Genomic DNA, 12,167 nt, shown 5'->3' with positions numbered 1-12,167 from the left:
GGCCTCACTGGAAGCAAGGTTTAACCTCCCAGATCAGGCAGGATCCACAAATCTGTATTTGCGACACTATCCCACCTCAGTAACCAGCACAGAGGTAGTAGCATAATACATAATTACACCTTGCCTATTTTGGTCTTCTTTTTTGCTTTTTTAAATATAGACAGGATTGTTCTATTCATCTCATGCACTTCTTCCATTTGATTACTGCTATTGCATCTCTTTCAATTTATCATTTCAAAGTTAGAAGGGAAATGACCTACCAAGTCTGGCAGGTGATGCCGTTCCTAGAGAAGTTCTGGTCACGCGGTGTAACAGGAGTGATAACATGCTGATGCTGTCTATTGCGAGCAAGACACAAAGTTGAATCCAGATTCTTTCTGATTTAATCCAAAGCCTTACACTGGTGCCAGAAGCGAGTTTTAAGAGAGATTAAAATACGTAGAGGTATCTGTGAACACTAAGACTCTAGCACTCCTTTGGAAAAGCTTTAGCTCTGCCATATTCTCCAGTATACGCTTAAAGCTATTTAAGCGCACGTATGCGAACCACTTGTGCTGCGAGTGGAGACTGCGTGTGTGACTGACTGAGAACTTGAGAAGTCACCTCAGGTCCTGGTATTGCAAGAATAAAAACTCTCTCCAGAGAATGAAGGGAAAAGAAGCCTGGCTGAAACTGAATGTGTGTTAACATACTGCTTGTACCGTACCTAAAGGAAGATGAAAGCGCTGCGTCTTTTTCACTGAACTGTGGTCTTCTAATGCAAGGAATTTGCAAAGCTCCGTTCCCTCATGGGCTATGACACACTCGCGCCACCTCGGTCCACGTGCATTGCCTACGACACATGCAGAACTTAGTACGGGTTTTCCTTGGTAATCCAGTCTTAAGAAAACGTGTGAAGACAGAACAGACAATTACACAATGTGATTATCAGGTGGAAGATGGCAGTCAGATGGAGGCTTTCTTCAATAATCTAAGAAACTTGTGAAGTTACAATTGCATGAAATCTATATACAGCATCCAAATATCCTGCAATGCGACGCAGCAACCTGTATGAATACTTTTCTCCATGAGGCTCTCTGGGCATTTAACTTCTAATACTTCAGCTTCTCTCTGAATTCTTGGAATTTTCAAAAACAAGTTGACAGCACGTTAAAAATAAACACTGCTTTATTTGCCAGAATTAGATCTTATTAAATGTACATATATAAGTTAGCTGAATGCAATATTTAAAAAACTTATTCCAACATTAGTGTACCATATATATCAGCAACATACTCAGCAGACAAAAATGCCACTCAGATTACATGACAGTACAAGTCAAAACAAGCAGTACACATAGAACAGTCGGAAAGGCCACCTATTCTCACTCCGTTCTGTTGTCTCAAACTGACAGTATTAGACAAATAAGTAAAAGCATAATAACAAAATCTTCTAGAAAAAACAGTATAATGTCTTATAGTAGCACTCTTCTTTTGCAGTCGTTTGCTTAGAACATACCACACTAAATCTTTCCAAGGTAAAAATACTAAATTTTAATTGGAAAAAAAAAAATCCCTGATTGTATTACACTTGAAAGGCCAATTTTCTTTTTCTAACTAATTCTAACGAAACATCCACTGTTGCTTAAATTACAGTAGTTCCAACATAGAACTATCTTCACTTTGGTTAAAGTACACTTTTTGATGCTTATATTAAACACATCAAATTCAAATATGCCAACAGTAAGAATAAGCACATCCCCAAACCGACCAGTCCATTTTTCTTAGTTTTGTCACTTTTCAAGAACGCTTCAGGAAATGTATATGTATGTGAACCATTATAATCCTAACCATAGTAATAATCTTTTGTCAAAATACTGCTTAATGACAAGTAAAGGCAAACTATTATGTAAAGAGGTGTTAGACTTATTTTGTTATGTGACATTAGCTGTTAACATGACAACACATTCTCTTTTCAAGTTTCTATATATGAAGTAATGCTGTGAAGTGTAATGACATATTAAGATATATATATATTTTTTTAAATAAGCTGATCCCAGATTTCTTCCACTTTCTATTGTATGATACAACATATGCAAAACATCTGTTTGTATAGCATTAAATAGGAAGTGATTTTTAAAAAAAAAAAAGTTTGAAAGAAGCAAGAAGTAGGGGTCAAAACATCAGGTCAAATTCAGGAGCTGCACGCAGGGCTTCTGCGTATCAATGCTGTATCCCAAACTAAGGTATTTTCTTGTTTTCCTCCATCTTGCTTTTAAATAGCATTATTCATTCAGAAGACATCAATTTTGCTGACATCCTTTCAAGTGTAGCATATTAGGACACTTTATTACAGGACCTGAAGAAACCAATGTTCTGCAGGCAGGAATAGTGCATCTAATGCTGAATTTTCAAATGTTTTCAGCTTCAGTCAGATTTTATGTTTTGCATAGAAACATCGTTTTGCATCTCATCACCTTACCGTGAAGCAATTGTTTGCATCACTAACAGTAACAAACCCCTGAAATCTAAATTTAGCAGTTTAGTTAACAGTGTATGTGTAAGAAGCAGCAAAGTGCCTGCAGTGTGTAAACTCCGGTGTCGCATACGTAATTGTGGTGACTGATACTCTTCTTTGGCTTACACATTAAGCAGCAGAGCTAACTTATTTATACATGCATTCCTCCAATAAAACCATTACTTCAAATATATCTGAATATTCAAGAACATGGTCAGTTCATCATGAACCTGATTTGCCAATATGCTTGATTTATCAAGCAAGCTTACAGAACGAAGCTGAAAAACTTACAGTAACGAGAAATGTACATCTGCATCAACTCCTTGTCGGGCAGCCAAACCATGCGATGTTTGTTCGAGGTAGGCACTTCAATGTTACAACTTTTGCTAATAATGAGGGTTCCACCCAAGAGACTGATTTAAAACTCTGTTACAACATTAAGGTTACTAGCCAAGTATTCCAAGACAGAGGCTACGTCTGCTAAAACAAATATGGAAACCTTAAGTTGTGGATCTAGTAAACAGTACATCATTTGGCTGATATGGAATACAAATCTAAATTTTTTCGTGTATACTTGCAAGGAAGTATAACTTTCAAAGTGCAAATACAGTAAAATTTCTCATCTCTCTAGCGAGTGTACTTCAGCATGAGAGAACTCAACAGTCTGGCGCTACTTTATCTAAGCGCTCTGGGTGCGAACTGCTCTCGGTGAACAGTTTGCAGAGCACTACAACAGGAGTGTGCCAAGGCAGGCATGGCTGGGCTAACGCTCTACAGCTACGTGTGCAGGTTCACAGTATCACGATGCCTGCAAGCACACTCTGGAAATACGCATTTCTCCATAGTGATCATTTTCACATCTTTTGCCAAATGCAAATAAACAAGGCACTAAGCACGGAAGTGTTGATATGTTTTAAATATACAGCAAAATCATAAAAATGCCTAACTGCTTCAAATCAGAAAATGGGGGCACATTCATAAGCAGCCGGTACCTACTTTGCACAAGTAGTTATTATGTATTTATAAACTAGATAACTTTGTAGAAAAGCCCCATGACAAAACAGGAAAAAAAATCTTCCTTAAAGATTAAAAAGAAAAAACAAAACAAAACAAAACAACCCCCCCCAGGCTCCTATGTTTAAGGACAATAACAACGTAAACATAGATTATGTGGCATGCTTAAAACTTTTTGAATACAAATCCACGTACAAACCATCCAGCTAGATCAATCAGAGCGGTCCGGCTCCCAGCCGCACTGTGCAGCCATACTCCATAGTACGCATCGAGTACAGACACACAGCTTCAGCCCTTCGCTGGCGTTCGCAGAGGATCCAAACAAAGGGGCAGCTTTGGCCAAAACTAACGTCAAGCATGATCGTCCAATGGCAGTTTTTGAGACCGAGAAATAAATTAACTGTATTTCTCCAAACTGTATACAGCTTTTCAAAAAACACTGTCATTAGACGATTCCATAATATTTGCATTTAAAGAGCGAACTCTTTGGCTGACAGTATCTTTATGAAAAGAAACTATGGATTTTTTTTTCCTTCATTAGTATGTCTTAACTGAATTCTGTGCCTATAAATAATTCCAAGTGGAATTAAACCAATATACCTTTAAAAATCCATTCCTTCTAAAAAGTGTAAAGAAGTTCAAAGCTGCAAACAAATGTTTCCTAAGACATAGTGTATACAAAAAAAGCCCCAAACCCTAACCCTCGTATCAGGAGTGTTCTATTTAAATGATCATGTCATAAAAATAATAATTCTCAGCACTTTCCATGGCCAGAGTCCTCTATGATATCCTTCTCATTCAGCTGGGATACAGCCCGGAACTTTGCCTTTAGCGACAGGGGGAGGGCTTGGTGACAATGACCTTATTATATCCTGTGAGCCCTTTGACGGTAACAGTCCCTATATTGGGAATCCAAATTCTAGGATTACAAGATTACACTTATTATGCAAAGTGATGGGTAAATAGAAAACAGTGCTGAAGTCATACAGTTTAAGTAGATCTACTAAACCTAGAATGCTCAGTAAGACTTTTAAAGAAAAGTCTAAAATCTTTGGAGTGAAAGCAAAGGGTTGAAACAGTCCTATAGCTTTCAAGATGATGTATACTGAGCAAATAACAAATAAAAAAGCTAAAATGAGCTAAATCCCAAACAGCTGGTTTTTCAGCTACATTGCTCTGGATAACTCCATTCTCCCTTCTGTGGCAATGAACTCCTTTTCTGTGGCTCGTTTATCACCTTGACACAGTCTCTCCTTCAGTTTTTCAAGTTCATACTCATGTAGGATTTTCTGTGTTAAATACTTTTCACGTTTTATTTTGGCTTTCACATCTGCAGGGACATCAGGAATCATCCATGCTACAAAGAATTTGACGACGAATACAACATGCTGCCAAAAAAAAAAAAAAAAATTAAGGAAGCCAGGAGAAATGTAACAACTCATTACCAAATGAAACAACTATTCTTTTATCTAACACCAAATAGATCACTTCTCTTTTTGTTCACAAACAGAATAAATTTCATTTGGCTGCCCTGGAACAATACATAGCAAACGAATGTGCATCTGACATGTGCACGCAGATTAAAACACTTCCTTTTATGCAGAAACTTTAATTCCAAACTCCCTCTTCCCTTCAGAACTTGGAAGACAGTGGCTTAATACTGAAGTGGCAGTTATCCAAATTATTGATTTAGCTATTTTTAGCCAATTTTTTTAGCCAATATACATCGCTGCAAAATGCTTTCTGGATTTTGAATACAGTCATCTCGCATACAACACTTTAATGAAACCAGGAGGAGTGAAAGTGCTAGTCCTGGTGGTTCACGTCTCTTCCATCTGCATAAAAACCTTTTTTATTCTGCTATTTTATTTCAATCAAATCTAGCAGTCTCCTCAGCTGTTTTCACTGTTCTTACTCTGAGGTTAACTTCCTGAAGTTAAAAGACCTAGTCATAGCAATCATTTAGGACATGAGTATTTTGTATTACTTAGGAAAGAAACTATTTTATACTCTCAGCAATTCAATTATTTTCTGTAACATTAGTAACTACCTAGAGAATCTGTAAGGTACCGATTTCGGAAGGAAATTTTGTAGGGAACATACCTCCATAATAATTATAAAGGCCAGTTTTGCAGCAAGAATGTGCCAAAACTGCATAGTGTGTAAATATCTCCGCTCATGATCTGGAGGGTATCGATAGTCTCTGTATCTGTTGGATAAAGACATGCAAAGGTGAAATGTCATATTCAGTCTGAGACAGACTACAAGCTCAGTGACACTTACAGGCAAATACAGTTGTCACTTACGGAACCTTTTCATCTTGTTTTAAATGGTCTGTTTCCTTTTGCAGTAAAAGGTCGCCTCTCAATTTGTTTCTATCTTATGTTTGCTTAAACACCCCCATATTCACAGCAACAGAGTAGAGGTGAGGATGTGCGAGAAGTGAAATTTTGTACTCGAGTTACCTTTTTTTTGGGGCAATGATCAAATAATACAGGACAGAGTGATGGGATGTATCACACAGTAATGGACAAGTATTGAATAAACGTGACAGATGTTGACAGATTATGGAGTGGACAGATGCAGGGTTTAATGGAAGGACGGTCCCGAGTTCTACACTCACATGTGTAACTAGGATACAGACTCCTGAGCTTTAAAGCTAAAACATCATACAAATGTAGCTGCTTCTTAAAATGGTGGGGGTTTTTTGTTTGGTTGGTTTGTTTTGGGGTTTTTTGCATCAAATCAATACTTTCCTTTTGCCATGGGCTTCTTCGAGGTTCTTTCTCAATTCTTCTAGAACCTCTAATGCTTCTTCTAGTGAGAAAGGACTTTTTTTTTTTTTTAAAAGAAAGCAGGATGGCCCAGATCCTCAGTGATATCTAGCACAATAATGACTGACTTTAAATACTGTATCTCATTTTCAGCTTTGGAATCTAAACCGCCCCTTAACGATACTTTGCTTGTCCACTTAGGCATCACAGCCTAAAAACCTTTGAAAATATAGGCTAAACTTGCAACCTTAGGGACATAACTCTCCTCTATCACTCAAAAATCAATAGTTTAATTAAGTAAAAAAACAAAACGACACGAAAAACCGTTAGCAATGAGACTCTATTAAACAACAAAAACGTGATTTTTTTTTTTTTCATTACTGGCAAGATCTCTTTATCATCTCAAGCATTGCCTTGTTAATAGCTTAAATATTACCTCTCACACTTGGGAATGCTAAGAATGACATCATTTAATTTCTAGTGGACTACTTAGATCTGCATTGACTTTTTATGCTGTATTCTAAACAGAGTGATAAAATATTTATTATTACACCAACCTGCATATGACAAAGTTTTCTGGATTCTCTTTAGGCTCGTTTCTTTCAGGAAAATCTGAGATTTGAAACACTGACAAACTGTTGTTTATGTATCCAGACATAGGCGAGTCTTCATTTTCAGAGTAAGCATAGTAGTAAACTAAACGAGGAATCATATCTGACGTGAATGCAACAATAAAAGCCTGGAAAAGAAATTGGAAAATGAAATTAAGGAAGTAGCACACAGAACTTGTGAGCAGATTCATAAAGGGGTTTTGGTGCTGTGACTCTGTGGCATAACCCAGGATCTTTTAAGCAAGGGCGAGCATGACTAGGGCACTTGACCTTGGTAAAGATGCCGACTGCAGCCTCTGCTGCAAGGATCAGCGCTCAGTGAACAAAATATGTGAATAGTCCTTACAAGAGGCACCAAATCCCAAATATCCCCTCACACCAAACTGTCTTCTATCCATGACAACAGCACTCCTTAGTGAAAGAGGAGATGTGGTTTTGAATTCTTGTGAGAAAGGATGAACTCGAATCCAGTGTGTGATCACTTTATGAAAGAAGGGGAGCCATTTTCTCCAGCTGTATTTAAAAAGGAAACAATGGGTAACAGCACATTTTGCCTGAAAACTCGAGACTCTTAAGATGCTCAGGTACCTTGCTAATTAGGCAAGGGGGTTTGTTGCCTAAGACACTTGCAGATCTGATACTGTTTACTATTCTACATTAAAAAGAGGCAACTCTTTTGCTCAGCAGTTTGCTTTACTTTAAAATGAGACACTAGCATAGCATTTAGTTTCCAGTTTATAAAAAGTACTCCAAGCCATTGCTCCCACAGGGGCATCCAGAACCAGTTGAACGAGCAGAATTCCCACAGAATAGGCCTCATAACGACAAGACAGAAATGTCAGCCGGCCAACACAATTAAGCCACCTCTCCTGTCCCCTGTGGTCCCCTCTGGGCAGGTGTACTTCATCAGACTAAGCTTCACACTGGCTTATGCCATTCCCAAACACTGGAAAAAGACAAGTGAATGAAAGATTATGGTCCAAAGCAGCGTGGATTGGGAGCTGCATGTCGTCAACATACGGACAAGCTGAACCATCCACATGGTTTGACCGCATCTCCACAGGGTAGCATGTAATAAAGCGAATAGTGTTGGTAAAGGAGAAAAAGCATCAGCTGATTTTTACCTCTGCAAATTCTGAGTACCTGGAGGAATCAAAGCTGATGTAGCACAGTTAACGTACTTACATTAGTGACAACAGACAAGATGGCCATTCCGTTCAGGATTTCTTGCCAAACTCCTATGCTATGTGCTTTCGCAGCCACAGGTCTCCTGTACTGAGTGGTTAATTTCCAGGAGTCTACTCGAATCTCCAGGATATTATTCATCAGAGCAAGAAGGGGAGCCAGAGGAAAGGATGCCACGAAGAGAGTAATGAATCCAAACTGAATAACTGCAAGGGAGAAAAGAAAAGTGCCAAAATCTGCCCCTATGAAAGTACCCTCAGGGTGACAATGAAACATCCAAGTTGTGACTCGCAGACAAATGGCAAACTTCTACCAGGCTGCACAAGTCACCTCCAGCCCTGGCCTGAGCTAAGTGCCAACCTGCCCCAGCCCCAAGACTTCTCTAGTCTCTTAGGGCTGCCATTCAGCAGCACCCAAGGGCACAGGGCATTGGGGTCCTACCAAATTATGCCAGCAGTGCTGGATACTAAATAAACATAGGGGAATGGGAATGTATTCATACATCTAATTTCTGAATGAAGAGAAAGGAGTAATTTAAAATAAAATAAAATAAAAAGGCTAGCTTTTCTCTCCTGCAGTTTGTACAGAGCAAGCCCATTCTCCTAAAAGAAACGTTTATCACAACTTTACCTCCACCTATTGTTATTGGTTTAGTCAAAATATTAATACCAATTCTGTATATAATAGGAGTCTTAACATGAGTTTAAGAATTTCAAATAAAGTACACAAATGACCCCTTTAGTCATTACAGAATGTGATAGTCCTCAGTGCAGAGCCAATACTGCCAATATATTTTAAAGACAGGAAATAGAACATCTTGTCTGGTTTAGGCAGTGGATAAAAATAAATTCCCATACACCAGTCATCAGCTCTTCCATGATTTCAGTGATCAGTTCTTCATCTTAGACAAGCAACAAAATTCCTACTAGCTTAGCAGCCCCAGGACAATGCTGGAGCATACTGGTTCAGTTCTGATTCAGGAGGAGCAAGGACCTCTATTAACAGGCCTGGCTGACACCGATGGTTCTTAGTGTATGAATTTCACAAGATCACAGCCCTGTATGAAGCATCATGAAGCGTATGAAGTGACAATAACACAGTTGCAAAGCTCTAGGCAATAATTATTTCTGTACAAATAAATACAAGGGACCACTTTTCAACAAATTTTGTCCTTCTAATAGACAAATACTAATATTTTTTAGTGTCTTTTAGATTTAGTTTGGCTTCTATTTCTAGTTTTAGTTTCTCAGACTTTGTACAGCAATTTCATGTGCTGACCTGTTCATGTCATCTTTGAAAAATCCTATTCTGTTACCCCTGCTCCCTCTGCTGGTCTACTGGACTGTATCGAAGCACTAACCAGTGCAAACCTAAACCGAAATGGATTCTCTCCCATCCAGTTTGTAGATCTGCAGGACCCATCCTTACAGCCTATTTGGCACTCATCCCATACATACAGTTTCCACAGACATCAGCTGAGAATATGCTTGGGAACAAGAACAGAACAGACATCAGACAGCTGGCTGCACTGAGAATAATGTTCCCCATTCAAATGAGGGAAACAAACAGTCTTTGCAGCGTTTCTGTGAAATTCCCTGCAGTCTAAGATGCAAAGACAGCTTTTTTTTTTTTTTTTAATTGGGCCGACCTATTTAATGATTTCTAGCAGTTAATCGTCTACTGTTTACCAGATGAAAGTGATGGCATCAACCCGTAACAATTACTTGAGAAGCTATTTTTATTTGAACTGCCAGTACAAGGTGTCTTGTCCTCAATTCCAAATGCGTATTTTTAAACTTACCCATTTCTAGATATTCATAGAACAGGCCCAAGGCTCCAAATGTCTGCAGATCATGGTCTTGCTCCCAGCGACTGTATAAATTTTCCGGATTATTTCTGGCTTTCCGGCGTCCCCACCAGTTACAAATCCAGCTGTATATGCAGAAAAAAGTTAACAGAGAGAGAAGCAGATCAAGTATCCATTTCTCCAAGCAAGCTCCTTGTTGCATTATGCTTTTACAAGCATGGCTTTCACAAAAAGAGGCCAGAAGCCTCTATAGAATGAGTCTACTTGTCAGAATTTGTTCTTAATTTACAGAATTTTTCTCAGCTTTTTCACATGGCAATACTTATTATTACTCCTTCCAAGAATTTCCTCTGTCTATAACATGGGCATCTCAGTGTAAGAGGTAACTTACGGTACAATGGCCTCTTGGATATTTCCCCAGATCTGTTTGCCAGCCATGACTATGGTGAGCTGTGTCGTCAGTTCTATCAAACAGCCCGCAGGATCACACTGGCAGAGACAAATTGGGAGTTAATGGATGCTAATAATGGACATTACCCAGATGAACTATATTCTACTACTGTATAAACGAAAGAAAGAAGAGAAGAAGAGTTCTTAAAATTTGTTAGGACAATACTTAATTTTCACCTGGCCTGCCAGCTAAGATACCCTCTCGGGAAGGCTGTTAGAGAAGGGCTTTCAATGTTCAGAGTGCTTGATAAAACACACACCAAAACACAATGGCCGTTTAAAGACAGAGTAATTCAGAGATATTTCAGGCTGACCACTGTGCAGATACACAAAGACGGGGCAGCAGGATCCGCATGCAGCAGCCACCCCACAGCCCCAGCAAGGTGAATCTACGGTGCTCGCTTAGCTCTCAACACCAACCCTGACCTAGCAAGCACCTGCATTTTCTATTCATATCCCTACACCAGAGGTATTTAAATACCTGCCAGTTCTCTGCTGTTTGCCAAGAACACTAGTTTTAAAGTTTCAACTCTTTATTGAGGCCTTCTTAAGAATTTAGCAGCAGACCAGTATTAGGAGATACTCTATCAGTAAGTGCACTGCATTACTTCATTGTGTTTTGTATGAAGTCTTTCCTCCATTACTGAGTCCCAAGCAATGCTTCACATTAAATATTGTATCTCATCTCTGTACAAACAGCATAATTAGCAATGAAATGAGGGGAAAAAAGCAAGAGCTTACAGATGTGCCTCTCACCAAATGGTTTCTCTGAAAATGCAGTGCCTCAAAAAGCTTATGAAGACACCCAAAAGCCAGAGACCATTTCCATTTATACTAGCGTTCTTCAACCTAGAGGATTACTTTTAAGATCTATGGTGAGATCCACTGGTACTTCTGGAGAACTAGGGCCGAGAAAAGCTTTTTGATTTTTCACCCTTGTGACTGAGAGCCACAGATTTTCACTGCTGGTGCTTCCCTGACTAGCAACTGCACGAAGGGTCCTTGGAAGCCTCTCCATCAGCCTCAGGATGGCCAGCTGAGGTCCAGCTCATTCCAGACCAAACCTGCAGCTGGCAAGTTATGACTTGGTTGGAGGGGATAGAGAGTTTAAATTAGTTTATTATTATTCAATCCACCTTAATCAAGAAAGTCCTACCTCTTCATTTCGCCAGCGATTAAACATGTATGTGTAGGCACCTGGGTAACCAACAAACTTCCCTTTGAAGAAGGCCACGTAGAAGCAGGATGAATAGTAGTTGACAAACTGGAACAGAAACATTTTCATAGTGAGCCTGTTCTCATACTCCATGTGAGTTCTGGGAATCTCTGCAAAACCAGAAAACAGTAATTTCATTGTCCTTTATTCCCTTTAAAAGGACATAGATTCATAAACAGTCATCACCCACAATGCCTTTACATTCCAAAGGAAAAAAAAAAAAAGGAAAAGAAAAAGAAAACCACCTACAAACAGTTCAGCAGATGGAATTCCTGCTCTCAGACACCCTGCCCTTAAATTTACAATGCAATGCTCTGAGTAGACAGGCAAGTGAAATTCTTTCTTGAAACATTTATAAGCTTCAATTTCCCCTTCTTTGTACTGTCTACTAGCACTTGTGCATCCTAAAATCTTACACTATTTTTAGGAGATCCAAGATGAATCTCAAACATTAACTAGCAGGGTCTTCTAGACTATGAATATTTCACTGTTGGCAATGCACATGACAAAGAATTTTTTTTTCTTTGTGGTACAGAAGTATGTTACAGTATTTTTTTTTTCAATAAGCTGTATGTGTGTTACTTATATTGAAATCAGCAGAAACTGGATGGGAC

The 12,167-nt window shown here is 38.9% G+C and overlaps 1 protein-coding gene across 1 annotated transcript in view; it reads right to left on the bottom strand.

The window, feature by feature from the left end:
• Window positions 1-4,097: 4,097 nt before the first annotated feature.
• ANO5 (anoctamin 5) overlaps window positions 4,098-12,167 on the bottom strand; it is a 60,362-nt gene continuing 52,292 nt past the window's right edge. The window contains exons 16-22 of the mRNA XM_075711915.1: window positions 11,494-11,663; window positions 10,279-10,376; window positions 9,882-10,012; window positions 8,081-8,286; window positions 6,842-7,023; window positions 5,614-5,719; window positions 4,098-4,898 (exon numbers count right to left, since the gene is read on the bottom strand). Coding sequence (XP_075568030.1) covers window positions 4,677-4,898; window positions 5,614-5,719; window positions 6,842-7,023; window positions 8,081-8,286; window positions 9,882-10,012; window positions 10,279-10,376; window positions 11,494-11,663 — 1,115 coding nt within the window. The 3' untranslated portion in view covers window positions 4,098-4,676. The remainder of the gene's footprint in view (window positions 4,899-5,613; window positions 5,720-6,841; window positions 7,024-8,080; window positions 8,287-9,881; window positions 10,013-10,278; window positions 10,377-11,493; window positions 11,664-12,167) is intronic.

Source organism: Pelecanus crispus, chromosome 6 (assembly GCF_030463565.1).
Source record: "Pelecanus crispus isolate bPelCri1 chromosome 6, bPelCri1.pri, whole genome shotgun sequence".
Lineage (NCBI taxonomy): Eukaryota > Metazoa > Chordata > Aves > Pelecaniformes > Pelecanidae > Pelecanus > Pelecanus crispus.
Note: the sequence above shows the minus strand (reverse complement) of the source record. Positions and strands in the feature narration are given on the sequence as shown.